This window comes from Gasterosteus aculeatus, chromosome 10, assembly GCF_964276395.1.
Source record: "Gasterosteus aculeatus chromosome 10, fGasAcu3.hap1.1, whole genome shotgun sequence".
Classification (NCBI taxonomy): domain Eukaryota; kingdom Metazoa; phylum Chordata; class Actinopteri; order Perciformes; family Gasterosteidae; genus Gasterosteus; species Gasterosteus aculeatus.
Window position 1 is genome coordinate 640,372 of NC_135697.1, and position 14,047 is coordinate 654,418.

At 47.0% G+C, this 14,047-nt stretch overlaps 1 protein-coding gene across 1 annotated transcript; it reads right to left on the reverse strand.

The window, feature by feature from the left end:
• Positions 1-782: 782 nt before the first annotated feature.
• Positions 783-7,592, reverse strand: stx12 (syntaxin 12). The gene is made up of 10 exons (XM_040188906.2): positions 7,426-7,592; positions 6,315-6,433; positions 3,459-3,528; positions 2,931-3,030; positions 2,438-2,575; positions 2,320-2,363; positions 1,836-1,941; positions 1,655-1,727; positions 1,487-1,569; positions 783-1,403 (listed from the first exon to the last, which is right to left on the reverse strand). Exons 2-10 carry the CDS (start codon positions 6,412-6,414, stop codon positions 1,305-1,307), a joined length of 813 nt encoding a protein of 270 aa, XP_040044840.1. The 5' UTR covers positions 6,415-6,433; positions 7,426-7,592; the 3' UTR covers positions 783-1,304.
• Positions 7,593-14,047: the final 6,455 nt, after the last annotated feature.

Below are 14,047 nucleotides of genomic sequence, written 5' to 3' on the forward strand. Positions count from 1 at the left end.
GTTGTTGTACAGCAACAATGACATTAATTGAAAACCGTTTGGTCTTTGTAATGCAGCAGCAACATTTCAGTGGTTAACAGTGCTCGGCTGGCTGAGTCCATGTTGGTATCTTTGGACCATCATCTCACCGGGTTTTTCCAGAGGCTTGAAATACGATCGGACCAGTGTGAGCTTCTCCAACAGGAAGAAAGTTTTCAACGCTTTGTCTAGTTTTTCTAAAAATGCTCGTCCCCTAAATAACTTGCCATAGACACGCGGCCAATAGAAAGTCCACAGAGCGATCTGAAAATGCCCTTTTTGCAAGTGATTTAGTGACAACAGTAGAAGCTTTGTGGATCCATGTGACACAACCCTTGGGCTGTCCAGCATTCTGAATGACACAACGCAGAGCAGTCAGCTGCTCTCCCTTTCCACCGGTGGCCCCCCAGCAGGTAGCACGACCCAGTCAGACCATCACAGACTTTCACCAGCAGATGGTATCGCTGACTAAATGGGTTGTTTGTCTTGTCCCAATGACTAAAGCGTGAAGCTGTGCCACTGTTGACTGCAGAGAACATAGTTTTACTACACATTTTGCCAATTGAATACGTTGATATTTCATCCATATTTCTTGCACTGTGTACATGTGTTGTGTTATTGTCCAATCTTCGTGAGCTCTCCCTGAACTCACTGCGCAGTATGTAGATTTCATTCTATACTGTGATGCTTAAGAACTAAATTGTACACCAAGTGAGCTTTAAACATTCCAGCCGGCTTGAGCCACAAGACTGAAGACACATCCAGAGTGTTTAAGACATTTATTAGACTCATAGAAATCAATTTAAAAACATTTTCTTTGCAGACTGGACTCGGAGTACTCGTATAATGTACTTAGCAGAATATATTGCAGCACTTTGTAATATTTACAGACATGGAATAGAGCTTTCATTTTACAACATGTACATTACAAACAGGACTGCCATCAGCAGCAGGATGAATACGAGTCCCGGGGGACGTTACTGGGAGCGCCAGACACTCCTCACACCCGACATCAGAAGCTATGGACTCAATGACTTAACAAGTTGAGTGTTGCTTTTTCCTGCGCTGAAATTGTTCTCAATAACATGTGAAATACTTTGACAACTAGTGTTAGTACAGTAAACCAGACAAGACAGAACTTCAGCCCATCGGACTTTAAATAGGGTTTTACAAAAAGAGTCTAAATGTGCTCAGAGACGGAGCCTCGGCCTCATCTGCTGCCTGCGACTGGGAGGTGGGCGGGGCACAACGAAACGCTACCGACACATCGGCTGTGTGGAGCCGCCTCACTTGCTAGAAGAAGCTTGCCAGATAATGATGCCAAGTATCACGAGCACAATGGAGCAGACCATGGCGAGGACGCACATCTTCTTCCGGGACTTTTGCTGTGAGAGCAGAGCACAGGTTGGAGGGTTACTGGCAGGAACGCCACAGGCGGAGGGCACCGAGTTGGCGGCTGCAGACTCACTTGGTAGTAGGCGGCTCTCTGGAGCTGCTCTGTTCCTCGTTCTACGTGAACTTCAGCGTTCTCCACGTTCGCCTCAATGCTGTCTGCAGGGCAAACGATGAACAAGGTCACGTTCTTCAGCTCAGTTCACACCCCGGGGACCCTGAGAAGGAGCCCAGTGCGACTCACCAATCATCTCCCCCTGATCGTGGATCATCACTGCCAGGTCCTTGAAGATCTGGTTTACATCCAAAATGTCGGACTGAAACACACAAACAAACGAGGTAGAATCAGCTGCGTGGTGCCGGGACAGGGTGGGGGCTTTCTAGCAGAGGTCCTGGTGTGGATGGATGGATATTAGTAAGCTGACCTCCAGCTGCCTGATGTTGGTTTCTCTCTCCTTGATGAGCTCCAGGTCCTCCTCTGTGATGGCCCCCTCCTCTGCCTGGGTGGTCATCTGACCCCAGTCCTCCTGGCTTTACAAAAACACGCCTTTTACAGCATGCTGAAATCCACAGAGGGCCGCTGTGGTTTTCCCTTTCAGATGCACTCCATTAACTGCACAACAATTGATCTCTCTGATTATTATTTGGTGGTCAACTAAAGATGTCTTGACTAATTCCATGTTGGTGGCGTCATTTTTTTTGTTTTAAGGCTTGAGGTTTGTGAGGGAAACGTCCTAACAAGAGATATTCTTTTCTGACCACCAAATGAGAAAGAATGAATTCTCAAAGAATTCAATTTCTGTCTTTAACTATTCAAGTGATCCTTAGTTTCCTAATATCTACATTTCTCCCTGGTCGCAAAGTGCCGCTGCCTGGCAGAGGAAGCCTAAACGAAGGAGCGTCACTTACTTGTCAAAAGAAACCAGCTTTTCATCCTGAGGGACGTCTTCAGTCTGTGGGACAGAGGGACGTGCAGTCAGCCGATGACACGTGGACATGAAGGCCAGTGAGGAGAGTTCCTACTCACTGACAAGCGGGATCCAGCTCGGGCTCTGGCCACTGACTCCTTCTCCTTCTCGGCCGCGCGCCGCTGCACCACTTGGAAGTTGTTGAGAGCTGCTGAGAAATCGTTCATGAGCCGCTCCCTCTGGATCTTCTGCTGCCTCTGGACAGTACGGAGGGAACCAGAAAGATGAGATATAGGAGCAGGTTTACACCACTGACAGATATATCTAGTCAAACAGGCAGTGGAAACTAATAAACTGTATTGTCATAATTATCAGGAAACAGAAGGTCTGAAGGACCAGAATCAGGGAAGCTGAGTCTCTTGCTTGGCCGTTCCTTCTGGTCACATGACATCCAGTCTCACCATGGTTTTCACCATGTGAGGGTGTCGGGACGGAGGATGTTGCATGTGGGGCACGGACTGTAAAGCCCTCTGAGGCTAATTTGTGATGGTATGAAATCCAACGGTTTGCACTGTGACATGACAACAGATCACGAGGCAGAGTGATACTTACTTGCTCTGAGGGGGAGGTGGGCAAAGGGGTGGAGCCCAACTCCTTCAGGTGCTTGTTGGTTTCCTTTGCCAGTTGGTTGGTATAATGTTGTATCTGCTGCCTATGGACACACAACCGTTTAGAACGGCCCCAGAGGACCCAGAACCCCGCCCTGATTATGGTGATCGCCTCGCCGTCTGCCCTGAGCTCTACAGCCACTTTTAACAGCTCATTTAAACCCACGTAGGACATCAAACCATCAACACCCTGAAAATACTAAATAATTATATAATAATAATAATAATAATTGGTTATCGTCCTTCCGTGCTGATCACAACTACCACATATTCTTTCATTTTGGAAATGTAGACCTTTAATATGCCACTTTTTGATATCCTGGGCTGTCATCTCCAGAGAGGAAATCACCACCTGGAGCAGCCAATACACATCAGGAGAACTTCTAATGACAGGGGTTTATTTTGTAAAAGCACGGTGAATATAGTAACGGAGTCAAAGAACAGATGAAGGATGAGCTCAGCGGGTACGTACAGGCGGTCCTGGAGCTGACTGGTGTCCTGGCTGGTCCCCAGCTGGTTCACCAGGCTCTTGATCTGAGCAGCTGTGAAGAGAACAAACTGCAGCATTCTGTGCGTACAGATGTAACCAAACACGCCATGGAGAGGAACAGCTGAGCCCTTCCACAAAGCTCAGGAGTTAGTTAAGCCTGAGATGAAGGAAACTTGGTGTTACTATGGTGACAGACTGTGAGCCTCGCCTTGTCACTGTAAAGCTTCCTGGGTCACATTCAAAGTCCTTGCTGGATAAGAAATCCTGCAGCTTTTATCTATTCCCACTCAATTCTTTGAACAGCACTTTGGGATATTTCACCAGATCAATTTCAAATCTGCTCAGTAGAATCTATATATAAGTATAAGAGCTTTGTGATTGCAGTGTGTCATTGATCATCTTTGAAGCAGTGGTGGCAAAAAACTTCTTTTCAACAAAAGAAGGTCAATTGTGATTGGCTGTTGGTCTCCAATCACAACGCGTCCTAAAGAAGACGAAAAAAAGTGATATTAGAAGTCCAGCTAGCCACCATCAGACATGACCGAAGCAAATGATGAGAACAGCACGTGTTTTAATCCAGGCCGTTAGCATTTAGCACAAATGCTGCAAACTTCAACAACTCGCTGAGCTTCCGCGATGCTGTAGGTAGTTCTACTAGCGTTGTGATTGGAGACCAACAGCCAATCACAATTGACCTTCTTTAATTCTCTGATTGGTTGGTTTTGTGGCACCAAAAAAAGCCCCTCCCTCTGGAATGCAGAGGGAGGGGCAGCTACGGAGAAGGTTGTCACCCCGTGCCCGGTGCTTGGTCGTGTGGGGGGTGGATAGGTGATGATGATGGTGAGGTGGGAGGGGGCCTGATCATGGAGGGCTTTGTGAGTGAGGAGAAGGGTTTTGTATTGGATCCGTTGTGGGAGCGGCTGTTTTGGATGTACTGGAGTTCATTCAGGATCTCAGATGATGTGCCATGAAGAATGCTCTTGCAGTAATCTATTCCAGAGGTGAAGGCATGGGGCAGAGGTTTGCCAGCAGATGTGGAGAGGGATGGGCGATTTTATTTTTCTCTACAGGCCAGTATTGACTCACTGTAGTGACCTACTAGCAGCAGAACTACTCCTCCCAGTCTTTAGGACCTTGCCTGAGCTAGGATACAAAGCTTTAACAACGTTGCCACTGCACATTCCGGTGATTCCACATGAAAAAGGGACTATTGTAACTTGACTAAAGGTAAATCTGGACTAGTCCAAATGAATGACATCGAGCAGGGTGCTAATAAACCTCACCATGTTTTTCTTCACTGAGGACAAAGGAAAAACACAAACATATGGGGGTCCCCCGTGGCCTGATGCCAGGGGCTGATAACAGGAGCCCTGCTGGGGGGGTCCAGACCCCCTTGGTCATAAATGGCGCGTTTCAACCGAGCGGTACGGTACGGTACGGGTCGGGTCGGTACCCTTTTATTTGTGTCTCCACTGCAAAAAGTTGAGAATGGTACCAAAAATCCAAACCGTACCGTACCACTTTTAGGGTACCCTTCCGTTGGGGTACCTGGCACAGTTGTTTGGTACTAAAGGGCGGAGCTAGACTCACTGCAGAGCGTTGATTGGTTGAAAGAGTGTCGTCATTTGCGCGTGCCGCGAGGGGAAAGACAACACACGAGGCTTGCAGCATGTAGCCTTTGCTCAAACAAAGATTGTCGTCTCCTTGTGACAAACAGCCACATATCGAGAAGCAAGAACAGGATCGGCTGTACGTCCTCCATTGTTGTTTGCGGTTAGCTTTCAGTTTTCATGTTTGAATGTGTACCTGCAAATGTCGTAATATTCCCTGTTGATCTGATTCTGTGATACGTTTGCTGTAAGGGAGTGAAAGTGCCAACTGTATTACGCTGTTGAATGATATCTCATGGTCAAAATAGTTCTTATTTTCTTTTCGATCTTATATCGCTATTCCCAGGTCTCCGCCGTGTGATCCGTTTGCCTGTGATTTTATTTCGTATCGGCAGCCACATCGTTTGTTTCCGTAACTGCACACACATAAGTCCAACCGTCCTGATTCACGTTGCTGATCTACGTTTCGCTGGTCGCGGGTCAGAATGCCCTCACGTATCCCCCCCCCCCTTCGTCCAAGCCGTAGTCCCTAGCAACCGATAGCGTTGCCATAGCAGTGCAATTATCGTCTTCTTCTTTGTTTCACTACGTGGAACACTTCCCTGCATTTCGCTTGCATTTCGCATACCGCTCTTACGCCCCTCGCGTCGAGTAGTCGTATTACACCGCCTAACGTTCCCGTCTTCCCCGCCTCTGTGGTTTGATTCAACGGTCTCACTCCCGCCCGCTGCTCTCGCTCGCCCCCTAGTGTGATAATCGGCACTCCGCTTATTGTTGCGCGCAACCCCACAGTCGTTCCTTCCCTGCACCCCCCCCCCCCCCCCCCCCACCCCCTCTGTGCTCACACACACACACACACACACACACACACACACACTCTGGTTTTGATTGCTTGTTTAGCGAGTAGGTTTAAAATAAGTGTTATGTGTTATGCTCAAACTTAAATCCTTCCAGCATCTTCACTCTCAAGCAGTGAATATCAATTATGAGACTTGATTTATAGTATTGGTTATTGGTCCCTGTTAGCTCAGGGTGGTGCCCTGTTATTTGTTTATTTCCTAAGAAGTATCTTAGTGATTATTAATAATTCTATTAATGCCCATAAGTTAGTTCCTCATTTGCTAGTAACCTAATACGACCCCCTAGCCGCTCCCAACAATGGTCTGTCTGTAGACTCATCTGAAACTCCGGATCCTTTGGTTGATGGTGACGGCAGAGAGGCCCTTACTGTTTTGGGTGATCTTCTGGATGTTGGAGCTACATGTCTGGATGAGGCCGTTGAAGTCCCGTGGGACGGGCCGGTAGCTCTCTGCTTTGCCGTAGGACATGTTTGCCAGAGCTCTTCGACTGCAGAAAGAGGGGAAGTGTTTTTCAAGTTACATGCCATCCAAACATGTTCCTTAACAGACCGATTTTATGGGACTTTTGAACGTGGTCGACAATGATGGTGTGGAACCAAGATGGTCACCTGACACAGTTTAGTCCGGGAACAACTTTATTTTACTGACGTGACAGATTAAGTTTGTGAACAGTTAAATCTACTAATGGCAGTTCAACACAGCATGTAACGTTACCACAAACGAATGAATACATATAAACACTTAAAGTCTAATTACTACAGAAAGTTACTTTGCTGAGAGAAAGTAGTGTTACTCGGGCGATGATGGGGAAATGGTGAAAGATGTGGAGGTGTTGAAGCGGGACTTCTTATGGTGAAGGCCAGAATTGGGACACCGGACCGGTTGACAGCATTGATGGGGATTTTAACCCTTTAACCAATATTTAATCTCGCAGATGTTTACAATGACGATGGACGTCTGGCCGTCATGGCTGCACCGCAGCCGGTTGATTCCCCGGCGTTAGCGTCCTTTTACCGACTGCTTAAAAGGCTCTGGACAACTTTAACATAATTAAATTCAAACAGTATTTGGCTCGAAAGGTAAGGTGCTGACGTTAACTTTAACACCGTTAAAAAGCAATAGTTTTACTGGATATTTAGCAAGGAACCGCCCAATTCAGGTCAGGTGATATGTGCTAACTCACACGGGAAGGTTACGCTAAAATGGTTTATATCAGGGATATTTGCGAGTTGCATATTGAGTCTCTTACCTCACGCGACTGTCTACGTCATCTGGCTCTGTTATTTTTACCTAAATGACGTTACGCTACGTCGATAATATGCTTAGCCGATAGCGTTCTAGCTAACTGTTGCTAACCTGGCAGCTTTTGCCTGTTTCGGATAAACTAACGTTACATTCCCTAAACCGCTTTGCTCTTCAGAAACAACAACTAGGAGGGAACTGCGTACTGTTAACACAATGGGAAAAATATAATAATACCTGCTTATATGGGTGGTATTTTTCCTAGTCCTGTCGTCAAGAAACCGCTCTTCCTGATCTGTGACGTATGTGCATAACGGTATAACGTCACGTGAGATGCGCGAGCAGAGACGTTCGTGGCTCTTCTTCTTTGAGGTTTTGTGCGGACGCTGGCATCCTCTCCATTGTATTACTGCCACCTACCGTTTGGCTGCCGTACACGTCTTGTTGTTTTCTCCAACGATAGGATCCGTGTACTTTTTGATCGTTTTTATGCAAAGCGAGGCAAGGCAATTTTATTTGTATAGCACATTTCAACATGGCAATTCAAAGTGCTTCACACAAAACCATTAAAACATCCGAATATAAAGCAAGGAGATTTACAAACAGGTGAGAACGTTGATTGAAACACAAGAGAAAACAGTTTTTGAAAACAGGATTTGAAAAATTACGTTTAAAAAAACTAATAATGGAATACAATTTGCAGTGTGGTTTCAGAATTTCTTTAAGAGTTCCTAAATACAGACATGGTCAATGAATCCAGATATGTGGAGCAGAAAAACTCTGCTTCTCCGTGTTTAGTTTTGACTGGGAACAGAAAGTAGACCAGTCCCAGACGACAGAGGATTTTGAAGTCAGTTCTGTGTTTGATGGGAAGCCAGTGTAAAGACTTGAGAACTGGAGGGATGTGATCCACTTCCCTGGTCTTGGTGAGTACTCAAGTTGCAGTGCTCTGGATCAGCTGTAGCTTTCTGGTTGACTTTTTAGCTAGAGGGACATGTAAAAACACTGTTACAGTAGTCAAGTCTACTGAAGATAAATGCATGGACGTTTTTCCAAATCTGGTTGAGACAAGTCCTATAATCCTTTACATATTCTTTAGGTGATAGTAGGCTGATATTGTAACTGTATTGATATGACTGTTCAGGGTGAGGTCCGAATCCATAATTACACCTAGATTTCTAGCTTGGTCTATAGTTTTTAACATCAGTGCTCGAAGCTCAGTGCTGACTTTCAATGCTGACTTTTCGATACCGAAAACAATTACTTTTGTCACATCCAGTTGTTGATTTGTTCAACGCATTTATCCAGCCCTTCTATTGGACTGTAGTCCCCTGGTGGTAGTTATGTTGATTTGTGTGTCATTTGCATAACACACATTGTTGTTTTCCATAATCTGAGCTGAGGAAGCATGTAGATGTTGAACAGTTGGGGCCCCAGGATTGAACCTTGGGGAACACCGCGTGTCATTTTCTTCAGCTTTGATGTGTATTCTCGGTCTTTCAAGTAGTGTGTAAATGGTGTGCCAGAAAGTCCCACCCAGTTGATTAGTCTATCTAGTAGTGTGTCATGGTGGACCATGTCGAATGCTGCGCTGAGATGAAGTAATACCAAGACAGAAATTCTGCCATTGTATTGTACCGTTTAAATACGGAAAAGGGTGTCCGTGAACAACTTTTCCTTCCGTAAATCCCTTTTTTGTTTTTTCCCTATAAAACGAAAATACATTGATATTTATTTTCCACGTATTGAGCTGTTACCTCAGTGAACAGAGAAAAGACAGAACATTTAAGGAAACACAGAGTAAACATGTTCACATCTTTACCAGTAGATGGCAGAATACGTGTATTAAAACCTTTGATTTTTTTTTAACTGTTTTGGGTTTTTTTTGTTATTTCTCTAGGTCATTACAAAGATATTTAATGTTTTTTTTTATTTTCTGCGATGTTTAGGGTTCATTTTTAATCATTATTGTATACATCTTGTTATATTTATGTCATGGAAGAGTGAATATGCGTTCACTATGCATCACTGATTGCGTTCATTTAAACAGTGAAACATGGTGGTCCTCTTTAAGGATGAATACTTATGCACTTATGCATTTTTTATTTTCATTTTGTTTGTCACAATAAAACGTATTTTGCACTTTCAAAGCACTATGCATGTTGTATTGATCGAATGGTAATAAGTCCAAAGGGGTGAATACAAGTAGACACCTTATCATTCTCATTCATAGATTAAAGCTGTATAGTCGTATCCAACACACTGTGTGAGCTGGTCCTGTGCTGCTTTCATGGCTGCCACATTACCGTCTTTCTCCACTTTCCAACTGATTCCATCCATCTGATTTTGAAAGGCCTTTTATTCTCCCTTCATCTGGTGAAAGATGTGAAAGATGTCAACTAGCTTGATGTAAAAATGCATTTCTGGGCCTGTCTACATAACCTTATGTGATGGTGATGATTATAATATCATGCTAGCAATCAATGCTAACATGCTAATGACACGGATTGTGTTACTTGTCATTAAAAGTTTAAACTCATTCTACTCTCACATCAGTTTGATGTAAAGACAACTTTGGCAGTTCCGATGGAAGGTGCATTGAAGAGAAAACAACCGATACAAGAAAAATAAAGAATGGTTTGTTTTAAAAAAATGAAGAAACTCCGGACGGACAGAAGACATCTTGGATTGAAAGTTAAAATCAAAAGTATTTCATAAAGGAAAAGGTGTTGGGCTAAAAAGAACATATGAGCTGAGGAGTCGCTGGTCTCTGCAATCAACAGACCACAGAGAGGCCCATTCACCACCCATTATCAAGGTGTGATGTGAAGGCATTGTCCACGGCCCTGGGCATGTGACCTCTCCTGGTGCGTCCAATGTAATTCGGATTTCGAATGTCTCTCGTTCAATATCAGCTGTGCTATCAAGTATTACATTGCATTTTGGTTGGTTACATTACATTGAATACAATCATATAGATGCATGTGCATCTGTGCTATTCCGCTCATTACACTAGACTGTTACACTAGTATATTTATTTATTGATTACATAGTTTCAGAATCATAGCTGTATCCTGGTGTACACTAAATGCATTTTATACATTTTTAATTTATGAACTGGGCCGTCAGTTTATTTCTGATAATCTACAAGGGCCAACATCCAATAAAAGGAGATAATGCACGCAGAAATTTAATTTAATTCCAAGGAGGTTGAACCTCTACTGAATTTTTACCTATGTTTCAGGAGGAACAGATAAAGAGGTGAGCTGTCCACGTTATATCCACAGAAGTTCCCGTCGAACGTTTGTGTACCATCAGCCTGGCCAGCCTGCTTCAAACATTCCATCCATCTGGACCACTGTCGCACGTCTGCCGCGTCATCAGAGCAGTGTCGCTCTCGGTGCTAGCAACACGGGAAACATCGCGGGATCTCTGCACACTCAGTTGAGCAGCTTGGGAAACACCGCGAGATCTCGCTACACCAAGCAGGCCAGAAAACGTGTAGTGGATTCCAGTGTACTACGGCCTCTACAGAGATCCACCACAGCATCAACACTCAAAATAGAACTTTTCAATACAAAATCCCTCACAAATAAAGCATCCTTCATACAAGACCACATCATGGACAAGGGATTAGACTTCATGTGACTGACAGAAACATGGCACCAGCCAGGGGTTTACTCAGCACCTAATGAAGTCTGTCCCCCCGGTTACAGCTATCTGGAGAGAGCCCGCAGCACTGGTCGTGGTGGCGGCCTAGCTGTCATCCACCGACAGAACTTGGTCCCCTCTCCCCCTGCCTACACTGTCCTCATTTGAATGCCTAGCATTCAAATGTAAACCCCCCTTCCCCATGACAATGCTCCTCGTCTACCGGCCCCCCAAACCCAACTTAGCTTTCATCTCAGAGATACATGACCTTCTCACAACACTCTGCACCACCTCTGCCAACATTATTGTACTTGGAGATATTAATATTCATGTAGACAACCCCTCCTGCCACTTTGCAGCTGAATTTCTGCAACTACTGGACTGCCTCAACCTCCAACAACATGTCGATGTCCGCACACACTCCCGGGGGCACACACTGGACCTGGTCATTTCCAACTCCGCCCCCATTAGCAACCTTCTGGCATATGATCTGGGTGTGTCTGACCACAAGGCCATCTCAATGGAGCTGCCACTCATTTCCCCACACACCAAAGACAAGCGTCAAATCTGCTATACGGACCTGAAAAAGATCAACCCGGACACCTTGGCCATAGACCTCCAACATCTCTCTTCTGCTGATTTCTCCTCATGCACTGAGTCGGTTGCCTTCTACAACTAATCACTGAGCAGTCTCTTAGATCTCCACGGCCCTGTCAAAACTAGAACTGTCAGCTTCTAACGCTCAGCCCCCTGGTACACCTACGAACTCCGGCAAATGAAAACAGCCGGGCGTGTCCTTGAGCAGCGCCTCAAGGCCTCAGGACTCTTTGTTCATAGACAGGCCTACAGAGAACATCAGAAGTCCCATTCAAGGTCCTTGAGAGATGCACGTTCACAGTTCTATTCCAACATTATCAATAACAGCCCTGGCAACTCCAAGCAACTTTTCTCTACCATAAATGACATTCTTAAACCCAAACTCACTGTCATTCAGAAGCCACAGATGAGAGGTGCAACAATTTCATCACTTTTTTCAGAAAAAAAGTAGACACCATCCGCTCCCTGCTATCCAGTTTCTCCACACTGCCTGTCCCGACTGCTGACCCACAGCCTGGGATTTCCCAACCTACAGCTGTTTTTTTGCCATCTCACAGCGAGAAGTTGAGGACATCATCAAAAAGATGAAACCATCCACCTGTGCCCTGGACCCCTTCCCCACAGCCCTGGTAAAATCCAACCTCCATGCCATAAGTCCCCTCATCACAAAGGTCATTAACCACTCCCTCCGGGCTGGCCATGTCCCATCAACACTGAATACCGCTGTCATCCGGCCATTTCTCAAAAAACCCACCCAAGACCCAGACGTCTTTGCCAACTACAGGCCCATCTCCAACCTTCCATTCCTTTCCAAGGTGCTGGAAAAAGTAGTTGCTGCACAGCTTCAGGACCATCTAAAACAAAACAACCTGTTCGAGAAATTTCAATCTGGTTTCCGCCCTGGCCACAGCACAGAAGCAGCCCTGGTCAGGGTCACAAATGACCTACTGATGACTGCAGACGCTGGCTCCCCATCTCTTCTCATCCTCCTGGACTTGACTGCAGCATTCGATACTGTGGACCACAACATCCTCCTCCACCGTCTACATTCCACTATTGGTCTTTCTGACCTCGTCCATCAGTGGTTCTCATCCTACCTCACCGGGAGAACTGAGCATGTCGCCTTGGGAGAGGCTAAATCCCTGACACACAATGTCACCTGTGGTGTCCCTCAAGGCTCAGAGCTCAGCCCCACCCTGTTCATCATCCAGTTCTCAATGCGCTCCTCGCCGCCTTGAGAAATTGCAGTACATCCAGAACAGCGCTGCTAGGATCCTGTTGAGGGTGCGCAAACATGAGCACATCACCCCCATCCTCAAATCACTCCACTGGCTTCCTGTCTCACTCAAGGTTGAGTACAAAGTCTCCCTCCTTACCCACCAGTGCATCCATGGTGAAGCCCCCCCTTACCTCAAGGAACTCCTCACCCCACAGACATCAACACATACCCTCCGATCTGCCTCAGCATATCTTTTGAAACCTCCCAGGACAAAGCTCCGTACAATGGGAGATCGGGCTTTCTGCTCAGCTGCTCCCAGTCTGTGGAATGCTCTCCCTGACCACCTGAGGACACCACAGACTGTGGATGCTTTTAAACGTTCTCCCAGTATCGTGAGTCCGTTCTCCCCGTCCCGTCAGTCCGTTCTCCCCGTCCCGTGAGTCCGTTCTCCCCGTCCTGTGAGTCCGTTCTCCCAGTCCCGTCAGTCCGTTCTCCCCGTCCCGTGAGTCCGTTCTCCCCGTCCAGTGAGTGTGTTTTCCAGTCCCGTCAGTCCGTTCTCCCCGTCCCGTGAGTCCGTTCTCCCCGTCCCGTCAGTCCGTTCTCCCCGTCCCGTGAGTCCGTTCTCCCAGTCCAGTGAGTCCGTTCTCCCCGTCCTGTGAGTCCGTTCTCCCCGTCCCGTCAGTCCGTTCTCCCCGTCCCGTGAGTCCGTTCTCCCAGTCCAGTGAGTCCGTTCTCCCCGTCCTGTGAGTCCGTTCTCCCAGTCCCGTCAGTCCGTTCTCCCCGTCCCGTGAGTCCGTTCTCCCCGTCCCGTCAGTCCGTTCTCCCCGTCCCGTCAGTCCGTTCTCCCCGTCCCGTCAGTCTGTTCTCCCAGTCCAGTGAGTCCGTTCTCCCCATCCCGTGAGTCCGTTCTCCCAGTCCCGTGAGTCCGTTCTCCCCGTCCCGTGAGTCCGTTCTCCCCGTCCCGTGAGTCCGTTCTCCCAGTCCAGTGAGTCCGTTCTCCCCATCCCGTGAGTCCGTTCTCCCAGTCCCGTGAGTCCGTTCTCCCCGTCCCGTGAGTCCGTTCTCCCAGTCCAGTGAGTCCGTTCTCCCCGTCCTGTGAGTCCGTTCTCCCCGTCCCGTCAGTCCGTTCTCCCCGTCCAGTGAGTGTGTTTTCCAGTCCCGTCAGTCCGTTCTCCCCGTCCCGTGAGTCCGTTCTCCCCGTCCCGTCAGTCCGTTCTCCCCGTCCCGTGAGTCCGTTCTCCCAGTCCAGTGAGTCCGTTCTCCCCGTCCTGTGAGTCCGTTCTCCCCGTCCCGTCAGTCCGTTCTCCCCGTCCCGTGAGTCCGTTCTCCCAGTCCAGTGAGTCCGTTCTCCCCGTCCTGTGAGTCCGTTCTCCCAGTCCCGTCAGTCCGTTC

Bases quoted from the DNA above. Each gene is read 5' to 3' on its own strand.
- stx12 (XM_040188906.2), bottom strand. From the start codon at position 6,414: ATGTCCTACGGCAAAGCAGAGAGCTACCGGCCCGTCCCACGGGACTTC. The intron at 1,728-1,835 runs GTCAGCTTACTA...TGTGTGTTTCAG, and splicing joins CCAACATCAGGCAGCTGGAG to TCCGACATTTTGGATGTAAA. The intron at 1,570-1,654 runs GTGAGTCGCACT...TTTGCCCTGCAG, and splicing joins CGATCAGGGGGAGATGATTG to ACAGCATTGAGGCGAACGTG.